Source organism: Pogonomyrmex barbatus, unplaced genomic scaffold (genome assembly GCF_055798465.1).
Source record: "Pogonomyrmex barbatus isolate J1 unplaced genomic scaffold, ASM5579846v1 scaffold9, whole genome shotgun sequence".
In the NCBI taxonomy this organism is placed as follows: Eukaryota; Metazoa; Arthropoda; class Insecta; order Hymenoptera; family Formicidae; genus Pogonomyrmex; species Pogonomyrmex barbatus.
This window is the reverse complement of record NW_028297193.1, coordinates 1,587,600-1,602,280: the sequence shown is the minus strand read 5'-3', so window position 1 is coordinate 1,602,280 and position 14,681 is coordinate 1,587,600. Positions and strand designations below refer to the sequence as shown.

At 38.7% G+C, this 14,681-nt stretch overlaps 3 protein-coding genes across 8 annotated transcripts in view; 2 read left to right on the top strand and 1 right to left on the bottom strand.

Annotated features, from left to right (window-relative positions):
• LOC105428980 (peroxisomal leader peptide-processing protease-like) overlaps positions 1 to 14,681 on the top strand; it is a 173,350-nt gene that overhangs the window by 70,802 nt on the left and 87,867 nt on the right. The window lies entirely within an intron of this gene.
• Positions 1 to 14,681, top strand: part of LOC105428849 (uncharacterized) — a 94,490-nt gene that overhangs the window by 70,806 nt on the left and 9,003 nt on the right. The gene's annotated exons all lie outside the window — the stretch shown is intronic.
• On the bottom strand, positions 7,810 to 12,259 carry LOC148934518 (uncharacterized). Its single transcript, XM_089084819.1, has 3 exons — positions 11,558 to 12,259; positions 10,423 to 10,746; positions 7,810 to 10,010 (listed from the first exon to the last, which is right to left on the bottom strand). The coding sequence occupies exons 1-3, from the start codon at positions 12,108 to 12,110 to the stop codon at positions 9,577 to 9,579; spliced, it is 1,311 nt and encodes a 436-aa protein (XP_088940945.1). The 5' UTR covers positions 12,111 to 12,259; the 3' UTR covers positions 7,810 to 9,576.

Genomic DNA, 14,681 nt, shown 5'->3' with positions numbered 1-14,681 from the left:
CATGAAAAAGAGGACGAAACATAAACTAACTTACGTAAAACGACGCTCGCGAATCGATATCGAATTGTACATTAACTTTTTATGAAAAGATAAAAAAGTAATTGAAGTAAAAAAAAAACAAGCAATTCGATTTCTTGAAAGAATATTAAAAAGTAATACTAATTGTTAAAATTTACTTTTCCTAAAAAAGTGATATCATATATGATGTCACATACGATAAAAAAATGTGAGGTCACATTCAACCATTAAAGATAGCGATACCACTAAAAAAAAGCTTCGTTTTAACAATTTACATTCACATTCAATTTGCATTCACTTTTTTTATCACATCACGATCTAACTTAGTAAAACATTCAGTTCATGTTGAACTATTAAAAATTCCCAACGAATAATGGCTTTTGCACTTTTGTTCCGAGTGCTGACTGCTTTCTTTTTACGGAGAATCCCCAAACTGGATCGGACTCCGATGATGTACCACGGCGATTTTCATTTGGTAAACGGATGGAACATCATGTCATCTTCCGGCCTCTCAGTTTTGATCTCTCCTGACGAAATGGAATTGCCGATGTTGGTCGACCTATTTTTATCCTCGCGAAGAATATTCCATATTTCCAGAGAACGTGGGGAACTTCCTGTATGCATATGCGCCGATGCGTATGTAAATATTAAATTGAAGATACGACGCTTCTAAGAGAGGGCGATGTTTGCGCGTATAAACAGCGCTATTCAGGTATTACATGAGAAATCGATCGTCCTGACAAAAGTGACGTCTCGCACGGAGTTCCCGTATCTACCGATACTATCCTCCCCCCTCCCCGCTGCTACCCCTCCCTCCCCCCGATAGATCGAAAACACCGTGTGCGAGGGAAACTTCAACGTCGGTGCGTTTTGCATTGCAGATAATGTATATTGTGCATGCGTACGTGTGTGTCTGCAATGTTTGCACTTTGCCGGGATGAAAACCGGGTGAAATATTCGAACGTACGCTTCGCCGAACGATGATGTATCCGAAACGTCCGCCGATGATTTATCGCTTATTAAATCGTTGGGAAATCAACGGATGGCGCTTAAACAGTTTGCGTAAGTCATTACAACGTTTCCGCTATATAATTACACGATATAAAATAGATGACGCTCATCTACACGGCATGATTAATTGTAACTGATGGCTTCGAAACTTTGATTAACGCGGCCCCTTTTTTTTTTCTTCAAACGTCGGATTAAAATTACGCAAATGGAAATTAATGTATTATGCGCGTGATTTCGCTGCTCGCATCACATTACCGTATCCCCATTCAGGCATCGCTGGAACAATGTTGAGGCTTGCCGAAGTAGAATCAATATCAGTTTTCCGTCCCAGCTAATGGCGATTGAAAATCTCGGCGGGATCACTGCCGTTGCAATTTATTTCATGTTTCAGCCTCGCTCGCTTCTCCTGTTCTCTTCACAGTAAAACACTAACGGAATAAGTTACAGCTCCCTTTTTGTATTTCTTCTTAACGGCAATCTCCGGCCTCAAAATTTTTCGTCGATATCGATTTCTTTTGAGGAAAATTGTTATCGATTTTCACTTGTTTCGTGCCGACAGCGCGCATTTTCCTCTCTTTCTCTTTCCCCTTCACTCTCCGTTTGCCAGTTGGTCATCTCATTGTTATATCTTGTCACTATTTTTATGATTTATAGACTCAAGTAAGTATTAAACGAAAATTGCACATTTATGAACCGAATTTTTTTTTACTTTAATTACTTATTTTCATTAAATCTTTACTCATCTTACGTTTTTATTTCTCAAAATATTTGCATAAATATTGACAATAGGTTTTACTTTATTCAAGTCGGAACTTTCCGATTTTCTTGGCGCAACACTCGCTCTTAATCATCTCTTCTTTAAATGAAATTCACGTTACTCGACTTCTTACCCCATTTAATGATGCGCAGCCGAGTGGTTGCGAGGCAACGAGACGCCGGCATATAAATTTCTAACGCTGAATTTGTAAGTCAGCCAGAATTCGTTAGCTCTAATCTCGCGGCTGTCTTTAATAATGCACGCGGATGTCCTGATTTCATAGGTCTCTTTACTAAAATGAAACGGATTTAAAGGCATCGACATTATTTGAATTTCATGGTATCCGATCGGGACACGTGCGACATTTGTGCGAGAGGCGCGTATAAAGGAAGATCCTGTAAATCTATACTCTTGTATTCCATATTTTTACACGAGTCACATTTTTCTCTCGTCGTGCATTTCTCCGCTCTCTTCGAGATAACAAAAACGGAGACACGAGACATTTTCGTCGGTGGTGAAGGCGATTGCTTTTGAATGTCGGACGTCGAAAGCCTCGTCAGCCTTTCAGACAGGATTATTCCTGCAGGTAGCTCGAAAGCAAACACACAAAGACATATAGAAATAGTTTGGGAATGCTCCGCATTACATACACATCTGTATCCAAACCCGGCGAAATCCGACGGGTATCGGTAGAACAGGGAGGAACTGAAAATCGAGGAAACGAGGCATTGGTTGCCCGATTTTCCGACGATATCGACTTCGCAAGTTTCTTCCTGCTCACTTTGCTGATCTTTCTCTTTTATCGGAGAAGCGACGACGATGAGACTTCCCTTCCTTTCCAATCCGTACAACCTCATAAATCCCGACAAACATCTCCCATTATCAAAAGACGTGAGCTAGCTAGTCTTCAAGTGCCAAGTATATTGCATGTAGCTCGTCTATGAAAGACGCTATGTATTTTTAACGGACTGAGATGACACTTTGAAAAATGGTTGCAATATCTTCTAACGATACCTTTATATCAGAAAGTCAGCAATAGCCGAGCGATATGCGGAACAATACATGGATTTTCCTGAGAACAATGGATTCCATGGATACAACAATGGACGCATAAGATGAATGCAATTAATGCGAAAATATTCTGGGTAACACAAGGGTTAAAGTCGAGATTTCAAAATATTTTCGAAAACTAACAGATAGTATAATGCAGCACTGACAACCGAATATTTAAACCGTGCCGAGCTCGAGATTTGTTCGAATTTTTTTATTCGAAACTTTTGTACATTGGAATGTATTTTTTAATGACCCTGACCGCGAAATTTATTCAAATATATTCAAAGCTTTCAGATATGCCGAATGGGATTTCTCGCGACGCGACACGTCAATTTTCGTTCAATTTTGCCCCCTTCACTCGATTTCTATCTCCGAGTACAGGAGCACGTCAGAAGTTGTTCGGCGATAATTTTACGACCCGAGAAAGCCAGCTTGTCCAAGGGAGCACGACTTCGCTCAAGCGATCGATCAAGCTGCACGAAAGTAGTTCGTACATAGTTTGGATTCTTGTAAATTACTGTTGCCACAGGGAGAAACTCGTGAGGGGGGGGGGGGGCAACCGATTAATGGCGATTGATAGCAAAATTACAAAGTTGACAATATTATAATTGATTACCTCCTAACGACTGTTATTTCCGAAAATTAAAAATTGTATATTTTATAACTTAATAATATGTACATGATTTTTTAATCTTTTAAATGATTAATAACATTTAATTGTGAGGATTTTGCGTCAAGTTATAAAAGGCGAGCTGATAATTATGCATATGGCTAAATATTCGCTCGAAACAAATTGGAGTAATTTAACTAACGTATTGCTTGGCGGTAACATTAATCAAACTTCCGTCGCAGCAAATTAATTTTAAACAATCGTCGCGAGAGCGACGATCATGCAAAAAGATGGCTTTGGATCTATAAATTTTCCGTAATTCCGAGTCTCGTGGCCCATTTGCATATGGAACGAGTATTACGAGCAGTTCCATTTTGTAACAGCCCGTGAATAATCGTCAGTTCGGCCCGCACGACTAAACTTCATCGCGCTTTTTCGACTGACGTAATTTTGCCGATCGAAATTACGCTTTTATGAGGAAGATCGGTCTTTGCGATCTTAATTTGAATCGCGTCGATTATCTGGAATTCTCGACGGCAGCTATAACAGACAAATTGATGCCGTTTAACACGATCAACAATGGACTTATCCGATTGCGAATCCATTTATCTTTCCAAAAGCGACGAGCGGGGATTCATCCGGTCGCGACTACAAATGATTTTTTTCGCTAATTCGACTTGCTCGAAAGCTGAGCTAAATGAATTTTTCGCTCTCATCTTCCTCCTTTTTGCGATGGTAAGAAATAATGAAACTCGATCCAAATTTATATGCGCTTCTCTCTTCTATTTCTTTTTTGATTTAATGAACAAATTATTATAAATTTATTCCCATAGAGATCTCGCAGCGAAGAAATTTTATAAATTCTATTTAATAGATATACGAAAAGAATTGCCGAAGAATCTAAAAATTTGCTCAGATATAAATTTGAAAATAATTTATTGGACCATCAAAATTATTATGTAGGACGTTTGAACATGATGATAAAAAAATGATGAATAAAAAAAAGTTTTATGTTCTAACGATCAATTTGAATCAGTTTTACATAAATATTTTAATGATTTGACAAAATTTCTATATTTCGCCAAATTTTTAAATATTTCAGTAAAATATTCTTTTTGTGTATCTTTTTTATAAATCTCAAATGTATATCTTGATATTTCCTTTTAACGGCTATATGTCACGCGAAATAGAAGTTATGACATCGCGTTCATCAATCGCGGCTGATGGACGTTTCGTTGCTTTGTTATCTTCACGTTATCCGCGCGATCGTTTGCACTGGAAAATGGGAGAGCGACTCCAATTATTTTTACGTTTTCATTGCAGACTGCAAACAGAAACGTGACGGGTGCAGCGCGTATAAATAGCTTTTAATTACTGTCTCTCAATATGAAAAATCAAACAGCGATTAAAATGCGCAAAGAAGACACGATTAACGTCAATAGCGACGATTGTGCGTTTTATTCATTATTCCTAATTGGCGATGAGTAAGTCAAATTGCGCACTTTCCCGAGGTTTTACGATGGCATTTTATGATAAAAGCAATGATTACCCAGAACGATATCCTCGTTTTATATATTTAAGCCCATTAAAATCAATGCTGCATGCTATCTAAACGCCGAGTATGCGAAAATAGGAATTAACGTCTGACCACATCGTATAATTTTCTACTTATTCTACGCTTTCAATTCTCTCTAACATACTTTGTTTGAACATTTGAAGAATTTTTCTCTTTTAATGTGAAATTTCTAGAATAACGACTAGCGAATATCTAACCACATCTTATCGTTTTCCTCTTATTCAATTCTGACATGACTGTGTGTTTGAGAAACTTCGAAAAACTTCTTCCGCGATAACATCTGCAAAGGTTATAACGAAGTCGGGAAATCTGTTGGTTTTCTATGCTATGCGATGTTGATTACGGTCTTTAATTGAGTTGTCGGATCGAACAGTGTGATAAAGATTTCGTATTAACGCGGTTTAATCGTATCACTTCACTCGCGTTACCGTGACTCCTCGTCCGCAGACTCTATCTTCCTTCATTCCGTTCATCGAAGTTCCAGCATGCGCTCGGAGAGTAGCGCATCTTCAAAAATCGATTTAGCTGCCGCGAAGTCTTCTATCTTCCGCGTGGCAGTCGTAGATAAGAGCGAAAGGGTAATGTTTCGGAAAGCTCGAGTAAAAGCCGCGGATGAATTATTTTAACGCCAAACATAACCAAGATACTTTATTGTCGAACTATTGTTTCTGTTTGTCGCGATACATTAACATCGCATCCGCACAGCCGAGATAACGATCGCGGAATTTCGCTACATGTAACCGAAAGCCTGGAATACAAATACCTGGAACACAAATAACACAATAACATACTGTATTATATCATCTTATTATAATTTTATTGTCGCTTTATTCGCGCGTGTGAGCCCGATTACATTATTTTGTTATCATTATTTTCTTCATCCAGTCAGTAATTCATTATCTACCATCTGCTACGTAATCACATCCCATTGTTATATTTTACAGAAATGTAACAATGGAATGTGTTTGGCAGAAGCCACCCTTAAAAATCATTTATTTTGTGTCTGTTTTATATAATCGCGCTTATGTAGAGTGTTCCAAAAACATGCAAGTATGAAAAGAAAAACTTGTTATATATATCTTACAATACCCAACTGTGAGTATCTGGGTTATAGCTATAATTCATGCAGTGGTAACGGAAGGCAAAAATGGTAAAAATAGTTTTGACCACACGTTTCGATATCTTGACAATGAAATACGGTTGATGTAAGAACGGTGGCGACATAGGAACTTGCTTTACGGTTAAATCGGAATAAAAATAGGCGACGACAAGATTTTCATAAATCTCTCTGGAGTTGAAGTTCAATTTATACAACTGTAGCTATCAAAAGAAAGTATGTTATAACTAAATCCTCTATATAAATTTCGCGTAGTATAGAATACGCTCAATGCTGCGCCAAAATTACACTGGAAATGGCTCAAGGATGACAAAGGCATTCTATTTAGGGTATTAGGGTTTTGTTGCTGGTGTGGTGCGGGTTCTGTATGGGAGAAGTACGGGTCCGGTTGCGGGTGCGGTTAGGTATTAGGATAGGTTAGTTTAGGGTTGGGATTGGGTTAGGCTATGCCAGGTTAAGTTATGGTTAAGGGTATATATATATATATATCGTTAACTATCCTGTTTAGCTCTCGAAGAAAGTCTTGTTAGAAATTCGTCGCTTTTATTTTTAACAAGATGTGATATAATTCCTCTCCGTCCAAGGCTGAAGTGATACACGTTTATTGTTCTTTACAGACATGATTAAATTCCGTTTGAACGAGTTAACAAGAAACACGGAATTTCAGTTTGAGGTACGCACTTGCGCAAGAAAGGCGCACATTCCCGACTCGCGAATTAAAGTTGAAGGGGTGATCTCAGCTGCATTCGTGAGATGAAGCCGGGAGGGTGCCTTCTTCTCGCGAAGTGAGATTCCCCTTGGTCGCGCTCGTTGCGACGAAGCTCGAGGGAAAGAAGAAAAATCAGTTGATTAAATCCAACGTGGAGAACATCGGTCAGTTTGAGCGGCCACACGTGTCGGTACTTAAAATAAAACCCGGATGAGATTAATGGGGATTTATTGTACGCTGTTGGATTTAGCGCGCGAATTGGAGGGATGAGTGGAAAAAAATGGGAAACCCTTTTGAGAGTTGCCCTTCTCGACTAATTTGTCGACACCCCCGAGGGGTTGTTTTAACGAAACTATTGTTGGCTTCCGGTCGATATATTCCCGTATGGGTCCTGTGCATTCGTGTGCGACGGCGGAGAATCTGATTTTACTTACTGGATCATGCGAGATAAGAGAAACGAGAATATTCTATGAGGAGCAGAAGGGAAAGGAGATAAAAGTGAAATCACTTGTTTCAAGAGTAAAAGTGCGAGACAAAAGACCATACGCCGCTACGAATAATTTCTCTGTGTCGATCGATGTTAAACGTTCCTCGCTGTCGTCACTGTGATACGTAGCCAGCAAATTCGCAGATATATTAAATGCTCTCTTTTACTCGCATGTTTCTACACCATTTGTTACAACTTGCTACTTTTACAGAACAGTCCACTTTAATTTTCTTAAGGGCAAGCGCCCTCCAAATAGACGTTCTACGTTTATTTACACTTTCCTCAGTAGTTCCTGCAATAAGTAAAAGCAAGTAACTGGTGCAATGGTTGCACTATTTTGTTCATACGATTCCGTATCTGGTTTTTTCACTCAGCGAGTTAAGATAAATTGTGCGCGCGAAAAGCGAAATATTTGCATGATAATTAAATAACGAGAGCTTTCGTCTACAAAAAGTCGGACTACTACGTCTATTATTTTTTTATTTTTTAAGTGACTCGGTAATGCAATTTTGTACGAGCAAAAGATATGCAAGAAGTATTTAGTATGCTTACGCTCTGAAATTCTATAACAATTATTTACTTAGTAAATTTTATTATTATTTATTATTTATTTAGTAAATTCTCTCTCTCTTTCTCACAAATGTTGTTACAATTTGACACAATTATATAATATTTAATTTATTATTATTTGTGTTTGCTTAATTACTTTTTAAGATTTAATTTTATAAGCTTTAATTTATGCACAATTTTATTTCATTTCACTAATTTTCTAAAATATTATTACATTATTAAAAATTATTCTGTTTTTACATATAATAATAGCAGCTTTTTTACAAAAACGACGTTGTTTGTACGACGTTGGAATTTTGTTGTACATCGCGAAATTCAAAGTGCTTTAATTTTAAGTGCTTGAAAATAACTAAAGATCGTTACGGGGTTTCGGAATTTGCGGCTTTAACTGCTCTAACTTGACCTGCAATCACCCGTGGTGGTCGGAATCACGGTTTCGCGTATTGTAAACACTCGCGTGCCGCGACTTATTTTCCTCGGCCATCTTGGCAGCTCGACAAAGAGGCCTGCCGAGAACACGTAGACAGCTCAACAGGTAGCTTTTAGAATCTCGCGCCCTCCTCCCCTCTTCCTCGCCGTCGTATTTTTCTGCCGGTCTTTCATATTTTACATGCTGCGCAGCGAGCTGTCACGCCTACACGCGTGGATCGCTCTTCAACGCTGATACCTTCCACGCCGCTTCACCCTTTGAACATCGAATCGACGATTGAATTTTGGCGGGACGTACACATATATCTCCACGTGTGTGCGCGATAAACGCGTTTAAATAAACTCATTCGTTTGCACATGCGCCTGTTTGTTTATCGAATCGCACAATGATTTCACCAGGCTGACTTTTTACAAGATATTTTCAACGCCCCCGCAGCACACGAACATTTGAAATGAACCGTCGCATTTTGAATTAGTTTGGTTTGAAACTGAATATCTGAATATATGCAAAAGTCTTGTAAAAATATCAGAATATTAACGCAAATGTATAAAAATTGCGTGTTTGTCATTTCCTAACGTTCGATTACGATACGTAAATTAATATTAAATACTTTCCCTTTATCTGCAAATTTGATAAACTACCGACAGAATAGTCAATTTTTTTATTTAAAAAAAAAAAAATATTGAAGAAATTTTACAATATTAAATTGTTATAAAAAAATAGAAGAGAACAAATAGAGTAATAAATGGTAAAAGTTGTTTGTTTTGCCATATCACTATTTCATCTGAATATCAATCTCCCGCTGGGAGAGTCACTTTATTTCGATGAAAAATATAAACATGAATAGTGAAAAAAACTACTAATTATGATTGTGCGCTGTCATTAACAATTATGGTCGTTCGACGCTTCATATTCGGCTCACAATTATACACGCGATATATCTCGAACGAGCAAATAAAGCGTGACTCGATGCAATAATGAATGAATGCTATGCAATCAGACGCGGTTCGCGGATACAAAAAAAAGGAGTATATTCCTCGCGCGCGTAGCGATTCATCAACAGGCAGTTCACAAATTGCGTTCTCGCTGATTTATCGTTGCAGTCGTTCTCCGTTTTATCGATTAGTAAATCTCAAGAGTTAAAAAATTAAAAGGAAGTGAAAAAATTCAGGATTTTCCGTCGTGTTTGCTATTCCTATGATTTCTCGTCGCATAATTGCGAACGTTCTTTCCCAGTTTTAGCAGCTTTTGCTTTGGAGAACAAAAAATACCTCATCGTCTTGTTTTCCTGTTTCAACGAGCCATGTTTGGGCGACAGCATCGTAACTCGTGTTGCCAATAACAGCATTAGAGTTGCGCTGTCCGTCCTCGTGGAATCCCGGAATCCTGAATGTCTCGCATTCAGCTTGCCCGTCGCATGTCTCGATGTTAGTGGTACACGTCATGATTGGTTGTTTTAAAGAGAGCGATGTTTTCTCCTCGCCGACAAAATGCCTGGACTCTTTGTAACACGTTCGGAATGTCATGTGTGACTCACGTGACAAAAGTTCGTTGCGTATCCTCATTCCGTCGAGCTTGCCTCTCGGCGAAACGTCCATACGAGACTTGATCACGTACATCAAGTTAATCCTTTTGCTTTTGTCGGATGCTGCACTGTCCAGGGAACTCGAATCTGATTTTGCGTTGATATCACCGATTAGAATTTGAAGCTTTTATTTTAATAAAGAATTTGAATAAATGCTTTATTAACGTGACAATATATGAGAAAAAGAAAATTAAATACATTATTTAATAAAAAAAATTAAAATGTAATTATCTTAATCTTACACACATATATATATAAAACAATGTCAAATTTTAAATTTGATGTAATAATCAAATCTCAGCTAATAAGTAACGCATTCGAAAATAAAAAAATTAATATTTTTATGTTTCTTCAAATAAGCCGATTTCTCCGAAAGACTTCTACTTATATTATTTTTTAAATAACAAATTCGAATCTGTCCGTTTTTCAAATAATATTTTTAAAACATGGTTTTTAAAACATAAATAGTTTAGAATTCCCTTAAGAAATCTTCTGAAACCTGTACCTATTTCGTGTCCATCAAGATTCTCGTCCTGCAGACAGTCTGAGTAGAACGACGGCGTTAAAGCGTCGTCGTCCTTACTACGCGTCGTTCTCCTAATTCCCGAACCTGTTATCGTCTCGTTCCCCTCGGATAATCCAGAATCTTCGCATCGTGGCGATAACCTTCGAAAAATACCTTTGAAGTATCGATCCTCACCGAACGTGACTTCGCGAAGAGCACGATTCAGCTGTTCGATCAGATCTCGAATGTAAGACAGCATCGGGGTGTCGCCTTCCTCTTCGCTGATCTTCGCGGAGATTCGCAGCTCCTCAAGGGCCTCTATGTGAAGCAGATCTCATCTTAGAGTACGGTAGTATGTTAAATTTTTTTTTTTTCCAATTTCCCTTGAATATTTCATCCATATACAAACAATGAGCGAATATAAATTAAATTTTTATTAAATTGCGACGTAATTTCAGAGAAGTAATATTCGACTAAATATATCAAATATAAATATGCATTTGCAATATATTGAATTTAATTTTAATTTTCGAAAATTCCAGGGTATATCACTTTAATCCCATTTCTGGGATAGCTACATTTTGCATTTTTCATCATAATTTTTTCTTCTTCGTATCTTAGTTGTTTGTAGATGTTGTGTCGTAGTCTACATTTTGACACTTTTTCACGGACACACAGTAAAATGAAAATTCTCCGTGGTAAAAACGTCAACATATACGTCAGAGAAAAGTGTTACATTTTTCACTCCTCTTTCCTTTCCTCTTTTCTTTCTTGTAGCTCGGTCGGCACAACGTTTTGATACGACCAGACATTCTAGATATGTTTTTTCGGGCAGTTTAGATAACACGTAACGCTGTGCGGAAAGTTGTGCGTTATTTTTTCGAGCGAGGATGGCGAGGAGCCGCAATGCGATATTATCACCCTGGGGAAAAAAATGTCAAAAGTTAGGTTTTGAAAACTTCGCTGAAATTCCGACGAGAGAAAGAAAGAGACGCGATATCTCCGGCAGCGACGCGTTACAATTTTGTTCGTGCGGAAGACTTCGTTCGGCTAAGAAAGTGGGCCAAGAAGAAGAAAAGGATGCTCTTGGAAAGACTCGGAACGACAGTTTGAGAAATAGAGTCATCACCGGCGAAACGACCCAGCATCACCAGGCACTGCGCCCGCAGCAGGCCGGCGCGGAAGGTCCACTTCTTCGAGTTCGCCTCCTCCGCGCATTCCCGACACTGCGTCGCCTTGCGCAACCCCTTGACGTACTTCCCCATTTCCAAATGGCAGCGTCCAATCTCGTGGTGCACCCAGGCTCGCGGCACCGGGTGCTCGACGTGAATCGACAGATTTTCCAGGGCGCGTGCGGCGGCTTCCAAATGGCCGAAGCTGAGATGCACCCTGCCCAGAATCACAAGGGCGTGCGACAAGAGGACGACGTCGTTACTCTCCTTCGACAGTCGTACCATCATGGCGACGTTGCTGCACGCTCGATCGTGCCTTCCTAAGGCCGTGTGGATCAGGGACAAGTATCGGTAAGCCGGTATTCTGTGCCGTCGAGAATCACCCAAGTCGGAGGGTAACATCAGCAGATCCTCGGCGAGTTTCAAGGAAGTCTTCATCTTGCCAGCATTGAAATTAGCTTTCAAATTCTTCAGTATGGCGTCCGCATGATTATTAATACGTTTCAACATCGTCTTGGATCGGGTTAACCTTGCGGTCAAAGATCTCAGATCGAAAGAAATTTTGTTGGAAGTCCTCTTGTGACTATCGAGATATCTGAAAAGAAAGGGAAAGGAACCTTTGATTGAGGCATCGAAATACTTAATAATATTCAACAAGTTTTATGCCATCAAAGATAAAATCCTTTCGTCTTAAATTAAATTTTAGAGTGCAATTAAATAGCGCGATCTCGTTTGCTTCAAATCAAAGGAAATTTTACTTCTTCATTTTAATTTTAATTTTTATATAATTTCAAGACGTAATCACCGCGATATTTAATCTCTTGAATTAAAACATTGAAACGGTAGAAAATTGACTTTAAAAAAAAAAATCAGTGGAGGAATCTTTAATGTTAAAATTAATGATTCACACTTTCAGAAATCAGATATATTATCTACGTTAAATATGAAAATATAAATTTTATCTACACTTACTTAAGGATATCAGGGATGATTGATAGAGCGTCGGAAGACCTCGAAGCATCGCGTGCTTTGAGCGCTGTACTTTCGTAACTCGGAGTCACCCTCGAAATCGCATCATCCCTCGTACTCGTCGAACTTTTTTCCGGATTATTCCACGAGCTTATCGTGGCCGCGGTACGTCGTGCTGCCACACCGTGACTGCTATCATGCGGACACACGGTGGCTGCTCGATGATATAACACCAATGCCGACTCGTACTCGCCACTGTGCAATTTACGCGGATGAATTTTTAAATTTTCATTAATTATTCTCGCGTTAATTGGGTTTTCATGATGATTTCGTGATAGACGACTTAGTAAAATATTTAAGCACTTAAAAAGTTATTAGACATTTATTACTCAATATATTAAATAACTATTAAGCTTCACTTTGCTGTATGCTGTATGATAAATGTTTTATATTTATTAATCCAAAAATTAAATTTTTTAGTATAAAAATGTGATTTAATGCATTGAACGTTATAACTTTAAGACTGTGAGTATGATCTATTGTCTTATTGATGCTGGAATTAAATTAACAGCCGCGGGCTGTTTAAGGATTTTTTTTATCGAGGCGAGAGAGGAAACTCTATTTGTAGAAATAAAATGCTCATGGCTAGCCGCAAAAACTAAACATCGATCGTTTGTAAAGCGATATTCTCATTGAATGTTCTTCTCGGGGAAACGACGTATTGGCAACATTTCCGATAATCCCCATGACCCATTTTTCTTAAGAGTGACCAAACCGCTTACACCTCTGCGACAATAATGATAGGTTCCTGTGGCGAATTTAAAATTTTAAATATTCGATGCACCAAAGTTATACTGCGTTTTATCGATAGCAAATTCACCTCGATATAACGTAGTCCGATAAATTTACGCAGTTACGAAGAACGAAAATATTTACCATTTCCGTTCGAAATGTTAAACGAGTTAAACGCAATTATCAGTGCAGTTATCAATTTATTAAAACGCATGATATTGAAAATGGTAATACAATTGAGAGACGATCGAGTAACAATTGCAACGGAGAAATTAAACAACCCTTTGATTTAATTTTTAGATAAAATTTATTTTTTTTTTTTATATATATATATAAAGTGAAAGATCTTTTTACTTTACATATAGAAATTTTTTTATCACTTATACATGTCGATCAATTTATATTCGTATAAAATATCGGCACTTTTGACGTAACTAAGTCAATAGGTAGGAATATACCGCGATCACTTCTACACATTCACGTGTGCAGATCCAATTTCCAGTTGAAAATTACAGGATTACGTCAAGGCAACACAATAGCCCTTTCTCCCTCATTGTTACACGCGTTCGCGAGCCCATACAGTCGCGAGTCTTTTCACAAATACAAGGGAAACGAAAATATTATTGAGAAAACGGTCGGCGTTTAGATCGCCCGTTCGATCACACGCGCGGAAAAAGGATGGAAAAAGGCAAGCGCGTGAGGTTAATGCGCTTTTGATGTAACCCCGAAAACGGCGATCCATCCTGAAATTATTCAACGCGAACGCCCTCGAGAGCGGCGTCGTCACGCCCACGTCAAATTAGGCGATCCGAGCTAATCAAAACTCTTATGAAATATGAAGTGGGGCGTGCGATTAATGTTGTCCGGTGCTTAATATCGTTAATCGGGTATTGATTACTTCACCGTTCGCACAGCTCGTCCGCCTGGCGATGTAGGGCTTGTGCATATTGTCGATTACTTCCACGTGGCAGTCTCGAAGCGCTCGTCTTTATCTGGAGGCGCGCACGACTCTCTGCGTTCTCCACGGTCTGCTTGGTGACGTCGAGATCGTGCTCGGCGTTGTTAAGCTTCCATCTGGCAGAGATAGCCATTCACACCACCGTCAGTTTCCCCGACCGAAGATATCCCGATATCCCGCAATTTGTTTCTCGTGCGGAAGTCCCGCCCGTAACCAATTTCGCTTCGTTTAAAGTCGATTTTTCGATAAAATTATAGCAGGCCACGATCCGCATATGTTTATTTGCATTTATATAATTGAGAACAATATTATTTGTATGTTCGTGTGTGTGTGTGTGCACTTTTTATTTTAGATTTTATTAA